The sequence below is a fragment of the Callithrix jacchus genome, chromosome 5, assembly GCF_049354715.1.
Source record: "Callithrix jacchus isolate 240 chromosome 5, calJac240_pri, whole genome shotgun sequence".
NCBI classification, from domain to species: Eukaryota; Metazoa; Chordata; class Mammalia; order Primates; family Cebidae; genus Callithrix; species Callithrix jacchus.
The window spans coordinates 120,731,242-120,750,243 of record NC_133506.1 but is presented as its reverse complement, the minus strand read 5'-3'; the positions used below and the strand labels follow the sequence as shown (position 1 = coordinate 120,750,243).

The window sequence follows — 19,002 nt, the reverse complement described above, 5'->3', positions numbered from 1 at the left end:
CCTACTAATCTTACCTTAGCATGTAAATGGGCTTTCTTTCTGTAGCATCTCCTCACCTTCACATGGTAGAGATAGCAGCTATTCCTTGGTTTAGTTTTAGCATGGGTAATCACTGGTGAATGTTCCTCAGCACCTTAAACATCAAGTGCAGACAAGGTTTATGTGTCTTTCAGATTCTGTGGTGTCAGTAAAGAGGAAGGCTGAGAACATTGCTTCTGTGGAGGAAGCAGAAGAAGACCTGAGTGGGACCCAGTTTGTGTGTGAGACAGTAATCCGATCCCTTACCTTGGATGCTGCCCCAGATCACAACCCTCCTTACAGACAGAAGTCCTTGCAGAGTGAGTGTCCTTGCATTTCCCCCACCTAGCTGGTTGCCACCTGAATTGTGACTGCCAGACTTGACTAGTTAGATATGCTCTTCTTCACTGAGAGTGAAGGCAGAGTGATCTTTGTCAGAAATTCTGATCTTGTTTGTATCTTTAGACTCTACATATGCTACCTGATTGTTCTAATTAGAACATCAGGAGCAACGAAGCCACCATACCCGTTTCTCCATTTTCTCAGGGGCAGAATTACAGCTCAATTCCACAGTGGAACAGCAGCCAGTTGTGCTGCCTGGATTCTGCAGTAAGGAATCTTCCTGTAATTTGACAGAGCTCCTTAGCAGAGGCCCCTATGGGTAGCTGAGTTGTCTGCTTTCTCCAAGGACAGCAGTCGAACAAACAGTGGGTAGAAAGAAGCAGGAGTACCAAACAAAGTTTCTCAAGGTTAAATTCTGCTGTAAATACCTTTATAACAGAAACTTCTAGATAACAGATAGATAAACCAAAGCATATATTTTAAGAAGTATCAAAAAATTCAAATGTAGTACATCAAAATAATAATGAAGAATCTCTTTATGATGAAATTTTACCTATATCTTTAAATATTATTTATCTCACTTTTGCTTAAAGTATACATGTATATCTTTATATTTTTTTTCCACGTGTATACACGTACATAACAAAAAGGTCTGGAAAAACAATACCAATATGTTCACAACTGTTATTCTGATAGGATCCACAGGGATTTTTTTTTTTAAGTTAAGATAAGGTCTCATTCTGATGCCCAGGCTGATGTGCAAGTGGCAAGATTACGGCTCATTGCAGCCGCAACCTCCTGGGCTCAAGTGATCCTCCCACCTCAGTCTCCCAAGTAGCTGGGACCACAGGCACATGCCATCACACTGAGCTAGCTTTTCTTGTTGGTAGAGATGGGATTTTGCCATGTTGCCCAAGCTGGTCCTAAACTCCTGAGCTTAAGTAATCTGCCTGCCTTGGCCTCCCAGAGTGCTGGGATTATAGGTGTAACGTACCACACCTGGCCTGGGTATCTTTTTTATATCCTTTTTTACCCTCTCAACCATGATTTGCCAGTTTTCTCCCATGACTGCATCATCTTTATAAAGAAGAGGAGGAGAATAGGTATATAATCCTGCAATACTCATCTCCTAACTTTTTCTCTTTTTATAACACTGTTAGCCAGTATATCAGTTTTGGTTTAAACTCTACCTCAGGCCGGGTGCAGTGGCTCACGCTTATAATCCCAGCACTTTGGGAGGCTGAGGCGGGTGGATCACGAGGTCAAGAGATTGAGACCATCCTGGTCAACAAGGTGAAACCCCGTCTCTACTAAAAGAGTAGCTGGGCATGGTGGTACACGCCTGTAGTCCCAGCTACTTGGGAGGCTGAGGCAGGAGAATTGCTTGAACCCAGGAGGCGGATATTGCAGTGAGCCGAGATGGTGCCATTGCACTCCAGCCTGGGTAACAACAGCGAAACTCTGTCTCAAAAAAAAAAAAACAACTCTACCTCAGTCTATTAACCATCACATGAAAAGGAAAAGGGGAGGGATGGAGCCGCCTCCTTTTAAGATTCATAGAGCTTCTTGGAAGCCTGGGTGTTTCTGCCTACCTTCTTTCTGTGAGCTTTGATTCTAATTCATTTTGCATAGCCTTCAAACTTAGAATAAGGTCATGGTTCCAGCACCAGGCCTTCCTCTAGTTCTTCCCTTTCCTCTGGCTTTCATGATTCTAGCTCATGCTCCACAGGGCTTTACCAAGTAAGGACAGTACTTAGGGCTGCTTTTAACTTCTACCTGAAAATTGGTTGCTTTCATCCTTTAGTGAAATTTGCCTTGCCTGAAGAAGGACCACTTGGAGATGAGAGGGAGGAGATTGTCCATATCACTGAGGAAAAAGTCGTGGAGGAGGAGGAGGAAGAGGAGGAGGATGAGCTCAAAGATGAAGTTCAGAGTCAATCCTCTGCTTCCTCAGAGGATTACATCATCATCCTACCTGAGTGCTTTGATACCAGCCGCCCCCTGGGGGATTCCATGTACAGCTCTGCGCTCTCACAGCCAGGCCTGGAGCGAGGTGCTGAAGGCGAGCCTGGGGTTGAGGCTGGGCAGGAACCAGCTGAGGCTGGGGAGAGACTCCCTGGAGGGGAGAACCAGCCACAGGAGCACAGCATAAATGACATCCTCATGACCTCACAGACTCTGGAAACAGTGCCCCTAATCCCAGAGGTAGTGGAGCTTCCATCACCACTGCCCAGGTACCACTCACATCCCCCTCAGCTGGGGTGTTCTTCAGAGGTGAAATAAAGAGTGAGAGGAACCAACCTGATCTCAAAACCTGTTTTTCTTCAGTATGGGAAGAGACTATTTTCCATAGTAAAGTCTGAATTTAGATGAATAAAAGTCATATTTCCCAGTATTTGTGGATTCTGGATTTAAAGAAATACTTGTTTTAGTTGGCCTTAAATTATCTGAGTATAGTCTGTCTACTTATATTTTGATTACTGAGAACTGGCTGTATTTTTTTTTTTTTTTGAGACAGGCTGTTGCCCAGGTTGGAGTGCACTCTGTGGCCCAGGCTGGAGTGCAGTGGCACAATCTTGGTTTACTGTAATTTCTGCCTCTGAGGCTCAAGCAATCCTCCCACCCCAGCCTCCTGAGTAGCTGGGACTAAAGGCACGGGCCACCACACCTAGCTAATTTTTCTATTTATCTTAGAAGTGGGGTTTTGCCATATTGCCCAGGCTGGTCTTGAACTCCTGGCCTCAAGCAGTCCACCTGCCTGAGTCTCCCAAAATGCTGGGAATATAGGTGTGAGCCACCATGCCTGGCTGAGAGCCAGTGTTTTTTTTGTTTTTGTTTTTGTTTTTGTTTTTGTTTTTTGTCTCACATGGTCATCCAGGCTAGAGTGATGACACGATCTCAGCTCTCTGCAACCTCCGCCTCCCGGGTTCAAGTGATTCTCCTGCCTCAGCCTCCTGACCACCACACTTGGCTAATTTTTTGTATTTTTAATAGAGACGAGGGTTCACCATGTTGGACAGGTTGGTCTTGAACTCCTGATCTCAGGTGATGCACCTGCCTCGGCCTTCCAAAGTGCTAGGATTACAGGTGTGAGCCACCACACCCGGCCCCAAGAGCCAGTTTTTAAACACAAACATCCCTGTACCTTCCCTCCTTGTTTTATTGACTCTTCAGTAAAGGCAGCAAAAACTCAACCGAGTTTTTGATATTGAGCAAAACTCCATCTCAAAAAACAGCCTTAATTAGGAAGTTAAATCCCTTATGGGAAAAAACACTAAAAAACCAAACAATACTCTGGTTTCTCTTCAAATTGTATAAATCTTTTGCCTTTTACTAAAGATTTCTGTAGAGAGGAACAATTCTGAGTCTTAATCCAATTTTTTGAGGTCCTGTTTCTATGGGGCTGATTAAAAAAAACAAAACATTATTTTTAATTCTCTGGTGAATCTCTCTGAATCATTCTTGTCTCCTAATAGTAGGGAAAATGCCAAAGCCTTGACTATAACATAAACTATTCTCCCCAAAAGCTAGACATTTTCATTTATTGACACCAACTGATAGAGGTGGAGACATGACCAGACTGAAGCCAACATTTCCAGCTTGGCTGTGGCTGCATAGGAAAACGGGGTAGAATGTAGTTCTTAACGATGGAACCCTAAATCCAGACATGTGATCTGGATCAGAAATATGAAGCCTCTAGAGAATTTGGCACTGCTGTGCTGTGTTTACTTTTCTCCACTGTTGCCATAAGTGCCTTTTCAATTTACTTTCCATATTGTGTCTTTCTGAAAGGAGCCCTCCTTGTGTACATCATCATGGTTCCCCAGGAATGGATTTACCAGTTACCATACCAGAAGCTTCTTCAGTCCCTGATCAGATCAGAGGAGGTAATGATCAGCCTGAGCTTTTTCTTTTTCTCTGCTCCTATCTAATGGAAACCAGGTATAAACAGGCTCTCTCTCTCTCCGTGATTCCTGGCGGTTTTTAGAAACTTGCCCTTCACTGTCTCCATGCTCCTCCTACATACCTTTACTTCTATTCTCTGGCTAACTATATTGTTAGACCTCTTTGAGGTAGTGGAAAGAACACAGGCTTTGGAGCCATACCAATCTAGGTTCCAGCTCCATCCCCACTTTTCCTTACTTGCAGTTCAGCAGGTTTATAATGGCTGTGAGTCTGTTTCCTTACTACAAAATATATCAGTTTGTTAGGATTACAGAGTTAATTTTTCTGATTGAATTAACAGTCATCTTGCATTACAATTCTGGACAGTTTCTCATTATCACTTAAGCTACCCTTAAAACTTGCCAAATACTTAAAAAAAAAGACTTCAAACACTGTGATCAGATTGCCACCTGCCTCATTCATAGCCTTGCTGTGAGTTAGGAAACACTAGGTGCTTATGGATGCCGCATCTAACCAACAGCTCTTTTGCTTTTAGAGCCCAGAGGCTCATCAGGACTTAGAAACAGCAGACAGAAGAGCTATGACCACTCAAGGTAACAACCTTGTGCAGTCTCTTTTTCAGAAGCAGGTGGATATCCTAGTATTGCTTCTGCTTAAAAGAGCCTCTCACAGCATGTACCCATCTTCAGAGAGCAGAGAAGGATAGCCCTCATTCCTTCTTGTTCTTATTTCTTCTAAACCCTTTGAGCAACACTGAACAAAGGGCTAAGGCTGATGTTTAAGAGTGTTCTATTTGGGAGGCTGAGGCGGGTGAATCACCTGAGGTCAGGAGTTCGAGACTAGCCTGGTCAACATAGCAAAACCCCATCTCTACTAAAAATACAAAAATTAGCTGGGCATGGTGGCAGGTGCCTGTAATCCCAGCTACTTGGGAGGCTGAGGTGGGAGAATTCCTTGAACCCAGGAAGCGGAGGTTGCAGTGAGCTTGTCATGCCATTGCACTCCAGCCTGGTCGACAAGCGAAACTCCATCTCAAAAAAAAAAAAAAAAAAGAGTGTTCTGTGTTCCAAACAAGAGAGGAATGCCCCCAGATTTACCTCACCCTTAGCACCAGGGGAGAAGACAGAAAGGTTACACCCAGTATACATCTAGTAATTTTTTCTTAGATATACCTGCTTCTCTGCTCCCAATCACATTAGAACAGTGTCCAGAAAAATCACATTTCCTTTGCAAGGTGTTTTCTCTGAGAGGATAATTGAGCAAACTGTGGATATCCTGGAGTGCCCGTGATCACATTAATTTTCAGCTAGGAGTGAGAGCCATCATGGTTACCAGAGTGGTATGTTTCCTACAGTGCCCATATCTTGCACCAGTAGAGCTGGGCCCTCCATCAAACCATGATCTGTAGCTATAAAGGTGATACGAAAGCAATCATGTTCTCTTTTTACATCTGATTTTTTTCTTTTGAGGAAATCTTGTTTTCTTCCAAGGATTACAGCCCAGATTATCTTTTTAAAAGGTAATGATTTGTGTTTATTTGGGGGGATAATTGGTTTCTTCTACAGGCATCACCATGGGAGCAGCATTGCTGGAGGACTGGTGAAGGGGGCTTTGTCTGTTGCTGCCTCTGCATACAAGGCCCTGTTTGCTGGGCCACCAGTCACTGCACAGGTCAGTGTGTGTGTGTGTTTTATTTTCCTGAATCTCAACTCCAGGTCACAAGCGAAAGTGGTGGCATTTGTCTGGGTTGAAGAGTAACATGGCATTGTGGAAAGGGCATAGGCTTTAGATTTAGTCTTTAGTTAACACACAACACAACTCTGCCACTTTCTAACTGTACAACTCTAGCCATGTGACTTAAGGGAAGAAAAGAGAAGAACCTATTGTTGACCATCTATTAATATTTTCTATAGAGAGAAGCTATTCCAGGTGTCGGCACTATAGCATGAATAAAACACTGGTTCTTGACCAGGTATGGTGGTTCTCACCTGTAATCCTAGCACTTTGGGAGGCCAAGGTGGGAGGATTGCTTGAGCCAAGGAGTTTGAAACCAGTCTGGGCAATATAGTGAGACCCCTATCTCTACAAAAAAATTTAAAAATTGGGCTGGGCACAGTGGTTCACTCCTGTAATCCCAGCACTTTGGAAGGCCGAGGCAGGTGGATCATGAGCTCAAGAGATTGAGACCATTCCGGCCAACTTGGTGAAACCCCATCTCCGCTGAAAGTACAAAAAAATTAGTTGGATGTGATGGCGCACACCTGTAGTCCCAGTTACTCAAGAGGCTGAGGCAGGAAAATTGCTTGAACCTAGGGGGCAGAGGTTGCAGTGAGCAGAGATCACGCCACTACACTCCAGCTTGGCAACAGAGCAAGACTCTGTCTCAAAAAAAAAAAAATTAAAAATTAGGTAAGTATGATGGCATGCACCTATAGTCCCAGCTGCTTGGGAAGCTAAGGTGGGAGGATCCCTTGAGCCCAGGAGATTGAGGCTGTAGTGAGCCATGATGGAGCCACTGCACTCCAGCTTGGGTGACAGAGCAAGACCCTGTCTCAAAAAACAAGAAAGACACTGAATCTTGCCCAGAATCTATGGGAAACAAGTAAGATGCACAGATACTTAAAGTACATAGTAAGATACTATGCCAGTGCCATTAGACAGATGTGACACTTCAGCCTGGTGTGCCCAGGTAAGGCTTTCTTGTAGCTGATGCCTGAACTGAGTCCTAAAGGACCGAGTAAGTGTTCTTCAGTAATGAGGTATAGAAAGGGCATTGTAGACAGAGTAGCCAGTAAAAAAGACTTGGAAATGTGAGCATGGAGTGTGAATCTGGTCTGAGGAGAAGGGGAAGAAGAAAAAAGACTGGCTGGGCCGGGTGGCTCACAACCATAATCCCAGCATATTGGGACGCCAAGGTGGGTAGATTATTTGCATCCAGGAGTTCAAGACCAGTTTTGGCAACAGGGCAAAACCCGGTCTCTACTAAAAATAGAAAATATTAGCTAGGTATGGTGGTGTATGCCGGTGGTCCCAGCTTCTCAGGCAGCCAAGGAGGTAGAATCGCACTAGCCCGGGAGGCAGAGGTTGCAATGAGCCAAAATCAAACCAGTGAACTCTAATATAGGCAACAAGAGTGAGACTCTGTCTCAAAAAAAAAAAAAAGAAAGAAAAGAAAGAAAAAGAAAAAAAAGACCAAATACATAGGCAGGATGTTGTGTTATTGTGTTATGAGGTTTGGACTTTATTTTAAGGCTGATAGGAAGAACGATGGCAAGGTTTGAAGGTAGTGATTAACATGTTTAGATTGGTTCTTAGTAAGATCACCTGCTACATTGTGGAGGCTGGTAGAGGCAGTAAAGAAATCCAGCAGAGCGCAGTGCCTCACGCCTGTAATCCCAGCACTTTGGGAAGTTGAGACTGGTGGATCACAAGGTCAGTAGTTCAAGACCAGTCTGGCCAATATGGTGAAACCCCATCTCTACTAAAAATACAAAAATTAGCCTGGCGTGGTGGTGCATGCCTGTGATCCCAGCTACTTGGGAGGCTGAGGCAGAGAAGAATTGCTTGAACCTGGGAGGCAGAAGTTGCAGTGAGCTGAGATTGCCCCACTGCACTCCAGCCTGGGTGACAGAGACAGAGTGAGAAAAAAATAAAGGAAAGCCATAAGAGAATCCTTGTATTGGTGGAAAGAAGGGTAGAAAAGATAATTAAGAGATGGAAATGGCATAACTTTGAGATAATAATTAAGTGGCTAAAAAGAAGTCAAGGATAGGCCAGGCACAGTGGCTCACGTCTGTAATTTCAGCCCTTTGGGAGGCCAAGGTAGGCAGATCATTGAGTTCAGGAGTCCAAGACCAGACTGGGCAACATAGTGAAACCCTGCCTCTACAAAAAAATACCAAAAGATTAGCCAGACATGGTGGTGCACACCTGTAGTCCCAGCTACTTGGGAGGCTTAGGTGGGAAAATAGCTTGTGCCCCAGAGGCAGAGGTTGCAGTAAGCTAAGATCATGCCACTGCACTCCAGCCTGGGTAACCAAGCCAGACACTGTCTTGGGGGCGGGGGGAGAAATCAAGGATAAATTCTAAGTTTTTGGCTTAGGCAATGTTTAAATACCATTCTGGCTTAGTACCATTCATTAAGATAGGATATGCTGGGAAGGATGTATTTGAGCAAAAGAAGAGCATTAGGTTAGTTTTGTTGAATACTGTTGAGTTTGCGGCATATCCAGGTAAAGGTAAAGATATCCAGAGTCCAGTTGGATATACAGTTGTCCCTTAGTATCTATGAGGGATTGGCTCCAGGACCCCTATGGATACTAAAATCCATAGATGCTTAAGTCGCTTATATAAACCGGATAGTACTTGCAGGTAACCTAGCACATCTTTAGAGACAGGGTCTTGCTCTGTCATCCATGCTGGAGTGCAGTAACTAGATGGTGGCTCACTGCAGCCTAGAACTCTTGGGTTCAAGCAATCCTTTCACCTCAGCCTCTGGAGTAGCAGTGACTACAGGTGGGCAGCACCATGCCTGGCTAGATTTTTGTGTGTTTGGTTGGTTGTTTTTTTTTTGTTTTTTTTTTTTTTTTCAGAGTTTTACTCTTGTTACCCAGGCTGGAGTGCAATGGCATGATCTCGGCTCACTGCAACCTCCACCTCCTGGCTTCAAGCAATTCTCCTGCCTCAGCCTCCCAAGTAGCTGGGATTACAGGCATGCACCACCACGCCCAGCTAATTTTTTGGATTTTCATTAGAGACAGGTTTCTCCGTGTTGGCCAGGCTGGTCTCGAACTCTGAACTTCAGGAGAGCTGCCTGTCTCAGCCTCCCAAAGTGCTGGGATTACAGGCATGAGCCACCACACCCATCCACCTGGCTAGTTTTTTTTTTTTTTTTTTTTTTAATCCAAGTCATAGCACCAAAAAAAAATTAAAAATTGTTGAAGAGATGGGGTTTCACTATGTTGCCCAGGGCAACTAATTCCTGGCCTCAAGCATTCCTCCTGCTTCAGCCTCCCGAAGTGCTAGGATTACAGGCTTGAGCCACTGCATCCAGTGCATCTCATATGCTTCAGATCACCTCTACATTACTTACAGTACCCAATGCAATGTAAATGCTATGTAAAGAGTTGTTATACTGTATTGTTCAGGGAATAATGACAAAATAGTTTGTACATGTTCCTTTTTTTTCCCCCAAATATATTCAACCCTTAGTTGATTGGTCCATAGATAAGGAACCTACAGATATGGCAGGCCAGGTGTATCCATCCAGATCATAGGGGAGGGATGTGGCCTGGTGATATAAGGTTAAAGAGTCACTTGTCTAGAGATTATAGCAGGAATCATCTGATGGGATGAGATGATCCAGGAATAATGGGGAAAGCAAGAAGCAACCTTTAAGGATCAGGAAAAAAATACTCTGGAAGAAAACAGAACTAGGAGGAAAATGAAGAGAGAGTTCTGTGCTGGAGAGGAAGGGTGTTTTAATAAGGGGGACATGGCTACAGAGAGATGTGAACGGGTGGTGAGGACTTTGAGTGTGCAAGTATGCCACACTTTCAAATAGCTAGGCTACAACAGGCAGAAGCTAGCATACATAAGACAAACATTTTTAAAGATGGGTGAGACTTTAGAGATGGGCAAGCCAGTAGTGAAAGAGGTTAATGATAAAGATGAGAGACAGATTGGAGATGAAGGAAGATTTCTGAAATAATGAGAGGTAATGAGATACAAAGCAAGGTACATTCTATTAACCTGGAAAAGAGGATGGATAATCTATTCTGAAATAAGAAGGTAGAAGGGAACAGTGGAATCAGGTGTGAGGGAAATACCAGATTGTGCTCAACATGTTTGCATACTATTCCCATCTTTACATACTTTCTCAACAATACTGCAAAGTAGGAGGTTTGATACATCTTCAGTTCATAAAGGAATCGATAGCACAGTTGGTAAGTAAATGGTGGTAAGTAAATGGTAGATTAGGGTTTGAGTCTAAGTATGTCTGCCTCCAAAGTTTAAATAATCTTTCTGCTGCACAGCTTCATCCCCAGTCTGTGAAATTGGGACAATAACAGAACCAGAGGCCAGGTGAGGTGACTCACATCTATCCCAGCATTTGGGGAGGCCAGAGTTCGAAGATCACTTGAGCCCAGAAGTTCAAGACCAGCCTGGGCAATATAGTGAGACCTCATCTCTAGTAAAAATTTAAAAATTATCCCGGTGTAGTAAGGCAGACCAGTGGTCCCAGCTACTCAGGAGGCTCAGGCAGGAGGATCACTTGAGCCCAGGAGGCTGAGGCTGCAGTGAACTACGTTCACACCACTGCACTGTAGTCTGGGGAACAAAGTGAGACCTGGTCTCAAAAAACAAACAAACAGCATAATTAGGAGGATTTGGGAAGGTAGTGCTTCTACTGCAGGACTTGGATGAAGGTTAACTTTCTCTTACCTATTCTTTTGGAGGAGAAAAACTCAAGACGACTTCCCAGGTTGTAATTTCCCAAGCTTTTTTTTTTTTTGTCCAGCTCCTATGCATGTCTGACAATATTTCTCATACCATCTTTCAGTAACACTTTGATTTTGCTCATACTTGCCTCACCATCACAATTACCTTTATGTTCACAAGGTCTCTGGGCCTTGCTGTCATTCCTTCATTTGGCCAAAAAATGCTTCTTCCTGAAAGTCCCCCATGAAGCATCCTCCTAGTACGAAGTACAGTTTACTAGCTCCCCAGTTTCCCTTTTCTCCTCCTTCAAGTACACGCATACCTAATGTAAGACAGGACCTTCCTCGTCCGAACTGTTGGTGTCAAGTACACAGGAGTGACACAGCCTTGAATCTAATTCCCTAGCACTTTGAATAAATCTGGAAAGACTGGTATGCTTACAAGATGATAAAAATGTACAAAATAAACATTTAAATTATACAGAATTTTTTTTTTCTTTTTTGCTTTTCTTGTCTCTGCACAGCCATTAGTTTCTGAAGATCAGACAGCAGCCCTGATGGCCCATCTCTTTGAAATGGGATTCTGTGACAGGCAGCTGAACCTGCGGCTGCTGAAGAAACATAATTACAACATCCTGCAGGTTGTGACAGAACTTCTTCAGATTAACAACAACGACTGGTACAGCCAACGTTATTGAGGAGTGACCTTGTATTAAATAATTGCCTGCTGCTCAGAGATGATCTTTATTCTGTCATTGGGGTTAAGCACTTGCTTATTTTTCATCTGATGAATCTGTATAGAGCCCATCATTGAGTTACCAAGACAGTACCTATTACAGTATTTGGGGGAGCAAATCAAAGACCAGAACTTAAATTTTCACTTTAGACATTGGATGAATAGAATAGTAGGAAGACAGTTTTGATTTGGATAAAACGCCTTTATTTTAGTGCATCGACAAGTGTAACTTCAAGTTCGTATAGAACCATTTTTCTTTCTGCTTTTATTGAAGTTGGGTATTTTTCTTTGGTTAATGTGGATATTTTATGGGAGTATCTGTTAATTTTCAGGTTTTGAAAGAAATTAACCTTGGAAGTTGTTTTCAAGAACTATTCTCATAATTTCTGTAATCTACCCCAAGCTTCATAGTTATTTGGCATTGAAATAACACCCAGAGCATGATAGAAATGTTGTTGTTATTCCTTTCTCAAGGAGAAAGTAATTTTCCTGCAAGACTTAATAATTGGCACTATTGCTAAAGACTCCATGGTGCATTCAAGGGTATCCAACTTTCAGGGATCTCTGCATTTCAGTGAGAGGAGGAAGAGTGTGCTGATTAACCCACCAGCACCTATTGAGCGATGTCTGTTATAGTAATTCTGCATACATTTTTATTTAAGGGAAAAAAAATTAAGTAGGTAGTGTGAAATATTTTGCTAACCTAATAGAAAAGGAAAAAAGTCCTATTATTTAAAGGGAAAAATACATTTAACAGTTACCTTTTTTCTTAATGTCAGGGCAGATCTTATTTTACAGTACAGTGGGGGAAATAGAAACATGTGAAAAGCAAAAGGCAGGCTCCTAAATTAATGTCAGTAAAGTTCAGGGTGGGTAAATTAGTGCGTATGAGGTATAGGAAATGCTGATGACTTCTTTAATGCATGAAGTCCATTCAGAGGTATCTAGCCCTAGAAAGCCTAGAACAGGAAGAGGCAGCTGGTGTTCTGCAGAACTTGGACGAGGGCAAAGTTGCTGAAAAAGTTTTGGTTTAACCCCAAGGTAAGTGGGACAGAGCTCGTCCAGGGGCCCAAGTTCTCTATTTACAGAAGGGAGTTGGTGAAGGAAGAGGTAACAAAAAATGCTAAACATTTTATCCATGAAAATGACTTCCAGAAAAGGAAGAATCTGAACCCCAGACCGAAGGGGGGAAAGATAATTAAAATAGTATTATCTAACCTGGTTGGTATTTGTAATGAATGGTGATTTTAATTAGTCATTAGCCATAATGATGTTTATTTGCAGTATTATCCTGAATGCTACTTAAATAAACCAGGATTAAAACTACAAGCCAACCAGGCCGTTCATTATTTAAAACGTTTTAATTAGGGCTTCCGGATTGAAGATGGAGCAGCTGGGTGTCTGTAATTGGGTTGATGGGCGGGACCTGTCTTGACCATCGGCGTTTTATAGTCGAGGGCCAGGAAGGTCCGGGTCGTCCGCTCCGTTTTAATTTTACGTAACCACTTAAAGAATGGTGAAATAAATGTTCTTGGAAATTCCTACCTGGACTGGCTAGTCCTTGCCGAAGCAGCGTCCGGGGCCTCAGGTGACGTTTGGAGAGCCGAGAGCGTCTCAGGCCGCTGCTTGGCGAAGGGGCGGGCCCGGGGACGAGGGGGTGGGCCCAGAGGGGCTGGGGCGGGACTTCCCTGGGCACTGAGTCAAAGCTTGAGGCGAGTGTCCGCTTCCCCACTTTCGATTCCGCTTGCTGCCGTTTCTGTCGCTGCGATAGTCCGCTGGTAAGACCCTCCTCAGACTCTTTGCGTTCCCTTTCGGAGGTCAAGAGACCTCCTGTGCCGCCGCCTCGCCCTACACACAGGCGCCCCGTGCCCGGGTACCGAACTTGACTAACGGCCTCTCGGGGTATCTGGTGGGACTTGAAATCCTCCCTCAATGAAGTCACACCTTCTGCGTCCGCGCACACCCTGTCGGCCCATGACAGAGCCGCCATGTACCCCGGAATCAGCTTGGCCCTTCGGGGAGGTCAGGGTCCTTAGTATCCTCACTCTCTAGTGCGACACATTCGGTCCCCTAGGACTCCTGAAGGCGGCAGGCGGCGCTTCTCCTCCCCACCACCGCCCAACCCAGCCCACTCTGCCCTTAGAGGCCCTTCTCCCCAAAGACACACTCCTGAAATGTCGCCCTTATGCAGCTGAGGAGCCTGGGATCCCAGAACTGAACGAGGCGAGTCTCCCTGTATTTTAGCCCAGAAAGATCTGTGTGGCTCACTTGCCGGCCTCCTTGTGCCACACAGAGTCCAGATTTATCCTTGACTTTTCCTAGTGAAAGACCCTGATTTCTCCTCAGGGTTTCTTACCCCGCCTGAGAAAGCAGTGCGGCATCTGCTTTCTCTACCAGGGCTTCCTTAGGGGTCTTAACCACACCTGTGACCAGTCTGGCCTCCTCTCTCCTTGTTTCAAGGAATCTTTTCTGCCCTATCCAACTTCCTTCCTTTGAAGTGAATGATAGCTCAGCAACTTTTCCAGAGAAAAACTAAATCCTCTGCCATTCACTTACAGAAGTTCCTTAAAGTGAAATAACTTCTGCTTTTCTTTTCCCTTTTGAGGCAGAGTGGTCTCTTTAACAATAATGAAAGGAGTTGAAATGCATTGAGACTCTGAGAATCCCATGTAACCACACTCTATCTTCCTTAGGCTTGAGCTTACTTAAACTGTGGTGGGGTTCCTTGCAAATCTTTTTTTTGTTTTTGAGACGGAGGAGTTTCGCTCTTGTTACCCAGCCTGGAGTGCAATGGCGCAATCTCGGCTCACCGCAACCTCCGCCTCCTGGGTTCAGGCAATTCTCCTGCCTCTGCCTCCTGAGTAGCTGGGACTACAGGCGTGCGCCACCATGCCCAGCTAATTTTTTGTATTTTTAGTAGAGACGGGGTTTCACCATGTTGACCAGGATGGTCTTGATCTCTTGACCTCGTGATCCACCTGCCTCGGCCTCCCAAAGTGCTGGGATTACAGGCTTGAGCCTCCGCGCCCGGCCCCTTGCAAATCTTGAGAACCTCAAACCAAAATTGCATCTGGCTTCAGTGCTAACAAGCTTAGCACTGAACTTTGGTCTTTTCTCATTAGTGAACCCCCACCCCACCCTGAAGAATGGGTAAGACATTTTCCCAGCTGGGCTCTTGGCAGGAGAATGAGAACAAGTCAATCCTGTCCTCCAATCCAACCATTGGCAGCAAGGCTGCCAGCTACTCCAGTACCAGTAGCAGCAAGTCTTTTTGTTCCTGGGTGCCTTGTGAAGGAACTGCTGGTGCCAGCTTTGTGACATGTCCCACCTGCCAAGGCAGTGGCAGGATTCCCCAAGGTGAGTGGCCCAAGGCTCTGGAAATAGGCTGGAATCCAGGGAAAGTTCTTAGTCTGTTGGTCTAGGGCAGCCCTTCTGAGTCTCCATAGATAGGATTAGATCTCCCATTTCTTGACCTCCCAGTCTCGGGCTGGCCAGGGAGATACTTATCCTTGGGTTCCCTGCAAAAACCTGCCCTCCTGCCCTGGTTGTATTCCCCAGCCCCTTGTGGGAAAGAGGGGTTCTAGCCACTGGGCTCCTGAGCAACACTGTGTGTCTTAGGATTTGTTCAGTTCAAGAAGTTTCAAATTACCTTTCCGAAGATGCTGGGAACCTCTAATTTGCTGGTGACTTTCAGAGATTCTTCATACCTATTAGTGGAAATCCTACTTCAATTCTAGGGATGGTAAAGCTGAGCTGCCAACTTTGGTAGCAGAGTCCAGTGCTTCCAGTCCTGCTCTGGGGCAGAGGTGGCATGCTTGTAAAATTGCTCTATGGTGTGGGTGGAGGGGTGCTTCTGGGAGGCTGGCACAGGAAATATTTGTCACAATTGCATCTTGGCCCTCCCTCTCACCCTCCCTCCCTCTCTAGAGCTGGAGAAGCAGTTGGTGGCTCTCATCCCCTATGGGGACCAGAGGCTGAAGCCCAAGCATACGTAAGTTCCCCTTCCTCCCCCAGCTCCATAAGCCAACGCCCCTGGGGGCTGCTCCCTTTGTCTCTTCTATTTTGATCCCCCCTGATTTTTTCCTATTAGTTCTTCTATAGAAAGCCTGAACCTCACTGGGCTCAGAGGTACCAGCTCCTTATGTCCAAGGATGTTTCCTGATTTAAGAAGCTCTAGGGCCAGGTGTGGTGGCTCACGCCTGTAATCCCAGCACTTTGGGAGGCTGAGGTGGAACAGGAGGAACTGGTCCAGGCCAGGCCTTATCCTCCTAGGACCCAGCAAGGGCAGGAGGAGGAGGGGACTGGTCCAGGCATGGGTCCCTTACCCCTGCTCCATGGGCGGCACCTCTGCTGTATTGATATCACTAATAAAGTCTGTCTGCACTGCAAAAACAAAACAAAACAAAACAAAAAACATGGTTTCACCATGTTGCCCAGGCTGGTCTTGAACTTCTGAGCTCAAGTGATCCAGAGCTCAGAAGTTCAAGACCAGCCTGGGCAACATGGTGAAACCCCATCTTTACCAAAAAAAGAAGCAACAGAAGCTGTGGGCACAGATGTCACATGAAGCCACTTGGTAGCCTTCCTTAAGCATCACTGCTTCCAGGAAGCATGACCCCCTCTCCGAGACAGAAAGGATCTAGTAGCACTGGAAGTCCTCCCAGGAAGGAGGAACAACCATGTGGCCCTGGTTGCAATTGATATGAAAACATTTTCTAAAGCACTTCCCTGGCTGAGGCACTTCAGACTTGCTTGTTTTTCTCCCAGTAGAGATGAAAAACCTATTGCTCCCTGTTCTGGGACATTTCAGAACCTCAGGCACCCCTGGGACCCACCATATTTGTGATCTGAGTCTATCTGACATGGAACTCCCATAGCCTCCTCCCAAGGGCCTGGTGTCAGCCTGGGAGTCCCTGCCAAGCCAAACCCTCTCAGCCACCCCACTGTACGAGAATTAGAAATTAGTCTGGGCGCAGTGGCTCATGCCTGTAATCCCAGGACTTTGAGACTAAGGCAGGTGGATCACCTGAGGTTAGGAGTTCAAGACCAGCCTGGCCAACACAGTGAAACCCTGTCTCTACTAGAAATACAAAACTTAGCTGGGCATGGTGGCAGACATCTGTAATCCCAGCTACTTGGGAGGCTGAGGCAGGAGAATCATTTGAACCTGGGAGGTGGAGACTGCAGTGAGCCAAGGTCACGCCACTGTGTTCCAGCCTGGGTGACATAGTGAGGCCTCATCTCCAAAAAAAAAAAAAAAAAAATTACCAGCCTGGCCAGCATGGTGAAACCCTGTATTTTACAAAAATTAGCCAGGCTTGGTGGCAGGTGCCTGTAATCCCAGCTACTCTGGAAGCTGAGGCAGGAGAATTGCTTGAACCTGGGAGGTGGAGGTTGCAGTGAGCTGAGATTGTGCCATTGCACTCCAGCCTGGCTGGCAGAGCAAGACTGTCTCAAAAAAATAAAATAAGAAATTAGCAGTGCCTATCATAAGATACTAACAAAGTACTGTCTCTCGAATGCGTATCTGAATTTTGAATTGAATGGTTGTTGTCCTGTTCTGAATGTTAAAATTCAGAACTTCCAAATATGGACTTATTTCTTCTAGTGATAATTAACATTCATTGTGCTTTTGCCATGTGCAAGGACCTGTGATTAGTATTTTTTCATATATTAGCCAATAACAAATTCTGCGAGGTCAGTACAATTATCTGCCTTTTACCAACTGAGAGTTAAGGAGGTAAGCGGGCTGCTCCATGTTATTTGGTCAATGGGAACAGAGAGCTGGGAGTGGAAACCAGGCTGCCTGCCTCCCAGTTCCGTGCGTCTTCTCACTCTGGGCCACATCTGGGGAGCTAAATGTTGGGGTGATATGCAGGGGAAAGCCTTGTATATGGAAAGGAGTGTCTGAACCCCCTCCCCAAGTTTCCTTGGTGTTCAGACTTTTCTATTCCTCCATCCTGGGTCCTGCTTTCCCACAGGAAGCTCTTTGTGTTCCTGACGGTGCTCATCTGCCTGGTGACTTCCTCCTTCGTCATCTTTTTCCTGTTTCCCCGGTCCATCCCTGTGCAGCCTGCAGGCCTCAACTCCTCCACGGTGGCCTTTGGCGAGTCTGATATCCACCTCAACATAACGGTGGGTGGGTGCCCTTGGGCTCCATCCTCCCCCTTCCTAGCAATACTTCACCATAACCTTTGTCCACTTTTGTGACCCTGGGCATGGGAAACCGGGGATCTTATGGCACGCAGAGGGTGTTGGGAGCCTGAAGAGAGGTAGGAGCAACCATGAGCTCCATGACAGATGGTAAGGATTGGGACTCTACACAGTAAGGGGTCAGAATCAGGGCCAGATAAGTAAATCATAGGGGCGGAGTGGGGTGACAGTGCCTGAGACTCCCTGGATGGACAGGACTGAATGGAAAGAAGCCGTACAGGGTGAGTCTGGATCCTGCGCCAGCTTAACTTCTTCACCATTCAGAGCCCCTCCCAAGGGCTCCTGGTACTGGTCCTCTGCACCTGAAGCTTATCATGGGGCTCAGGCCAGCCAGCCAGGCCTCTACAACTATTTGGCTTCTCCTAAGGATGGGCCATCTTCACTCCTCCCTTCCTTTTTCTTCATCCCCAGAATGTCTTAAACATCTTCAATGGCAACTACTACCCCATCACGGTGACACAGCTGACTCTTGAGGTTCTGCACCTGTCCCTCGTGGTAGGGCAGGTTTCCAACAACCTTCTCCTACACATTGGCCCTTTGGCTAGTGAACAGGTGACTCTCCTCTCCCTGGCCTGCCCTGCCCACCAGAGTGTGGATGTGTGGTGGTGAGAAAGGGTCAGCTGGAGTTGGGGCTAACCCTGTGCCCATTTGTTTGACAGATGTTTTATGCAGTAGCCACCAGGATACAGGATGAAAACACATAGTGAGTACCCCTTGATCTCTTCTCCCCTAGCTGCTCGCCTGCCTTAGGAACCCACTTAATACCCACCAGCCTTCCTGATTGCTTGGCAAGTTCTGCAGCCAGCATCTGGCCTGCCCTCCCATGGCCAAGAATGTAATAAGCAAGGGTTCAGGGTCCCCAGCCTCCGCCTGTTGGGACCTTGATTAGAATGAAAAACAGGCTGGAATTTGGTTAATCTTTACAATATGTGACCTTGAGCTCTTCAGCCTGCATCGCTGAGGAAGATGAATGCTTTGTTTTCTACTGAGTGGGGGGTCCAGCATGTGCCTGGGCCAAGTGAGTGGAGGTCAGAGTGATAGTGCAGCTGCCACACTCACCTGAGGGGTGGGAGTGGCATTTTGGGGGCACCTAATGGAGGGAAAGGGGTCTGTGGGATAAGGAAACTGGGATCTGCAGGCATCCTCTGAGCTGACAGGCTGCTCCATGTGACACATGGTCCCACATTCTCTTTTTCTCTCAGCAAAATCTGTACCTGGCCGAAAATCAAAGTCCACCATGTGCTTTTACACATCCAGTAAGTAGAGCCTGGAGCTCTGGTATCCCTGCCATCACTTCTGACTTCAGTCTCACTCTGCTCCTCCTCATGGGCAGAGAGTCATCCAAGC

The 19,002-nt window shown here is 45.8% G+C and overlaps 3 protein-coding genes and 1 non-coding gene across 35 annotated transcripts in view; 3 read left to right on the top strand and 1 right to left on the bottom strand.

The window, feature by feature from the left end:
• The window catches only part of NBR1 (NBR1 autophagy cargo receptor), a 36,961-nt gene extending 24,190 nt beyond the window's left edge, over positions 1 to 12,771 (top strand). For 23 of the 30 annotated variants that reach the window (XM_078374390.1, XM_078374384.1, XM_078374378.1 and 20 more), the window contains 6 exons: positions 174 to 338; positions 2,165 to 2,594; positions 4,153 to 4,247; positions 4,802 to 4,859; positions 5,832 to 5,937; positions 11,231 to 12,771. In XM_078374390.1, the coding sequence (XP_078230516.1) occupies positions 174 to 338; positions 2,165 to 2,594; positions 4,153 to 4,247; positions 4,802 to 4,859; positions 5,832 to 5,937; positions 11,231 to 11,404 (1,028 nt within the window). In that variant the 3' untranslated portion in view covers positions 11,405 to 12,771. The remainder of the gene's footprint in view (positions 1 to 173; positions 339 to 2,164; positions 2,595 to 4,152; positions 4,248 to 4,801; positions 4,860 to 5,831; positions 5,938 to 11,230) is intronic. The other 7 variants (XR_013535934.1, XR_013535933.1, XR_004743498.3 and 4 more) reach the window with 3 other exon arrangements.
• Positions 1 to 13,523, bottom strand: part of LOC144582689 (uncharacterized) — a 36,999-nt gene extending 23,476 nt beyond the window's left edge. Inside the window, exons 1-2 of the mRNA XM_078374399.1 lie at positions 12,988 to 13,523; positions 15 to 133 (exon numbers count right to left, since the gene is read on the bottom strand). Coding sequence (XP_078230525.1) covers positions 15 to 133; positions 12,988 to 13,432 — 564 coding nt within the window. The 5' untranslated portion in view covers positions 13,433 to 13,523. The remainder of the gene's footprint in view (positions 1 to 14; positions 134 to 12,987) is intronic.
• LOC118154176 (U5 spliceosomal RNA) lies at positions 3,650 to 3,765 on the top strand. The gene has a single exon (XR_004744070.1). It is a non-coding gene; the product is annotated as a U5 spliceosomal RNA (small nuclear RNA).
• Positions 13,173 to 19,002, top strand: part of TMEM106A (transmembrane protein 106A) — a 7,525-nt gene continuing 1,695 nt past the window's right edge. Inside the window, exons 1-7 of one of the 3 annotated variants that reach the window (XM_002748021.6) lie at positions 13,173 to 13,220; positions 14,565 to 14,799; positions 15,370 to 15,433; positions 17,424 to 17,577; positions 18,067 to 18,207; positions 18,315 to 18,358; positions 18,858 to 18,911. In XM_002748021.6, coding sequence (XP_002748067.1) covers positions 14,589 to 14,799; positions 15,370 to 15,433; positions 17,424 to 17,577; positions 18,067 to 18,207; positions 18,315 to 18,358; positions 18,858 to 18,911 — 668 coding nt within the window. In that variant the 5' untranslated portion in view covers positions 13,173 to 13,220; positions 14,565 to 14,588. Of the gene's footprint in view, positions 13,666 to 14,564; positions 14,800 to 15,369; positions 15,434 to 17,423; positions 17,578 to 18,066; positions 18,208 to 18,314; positions 18,359 to 18,857; positions 18,912 to 19,002 lie in introns of all 3 variants that reach the window. The other 2 variants (XM_078374398.1, XM_035301487.3) reach the window with 2 other exon arrangements.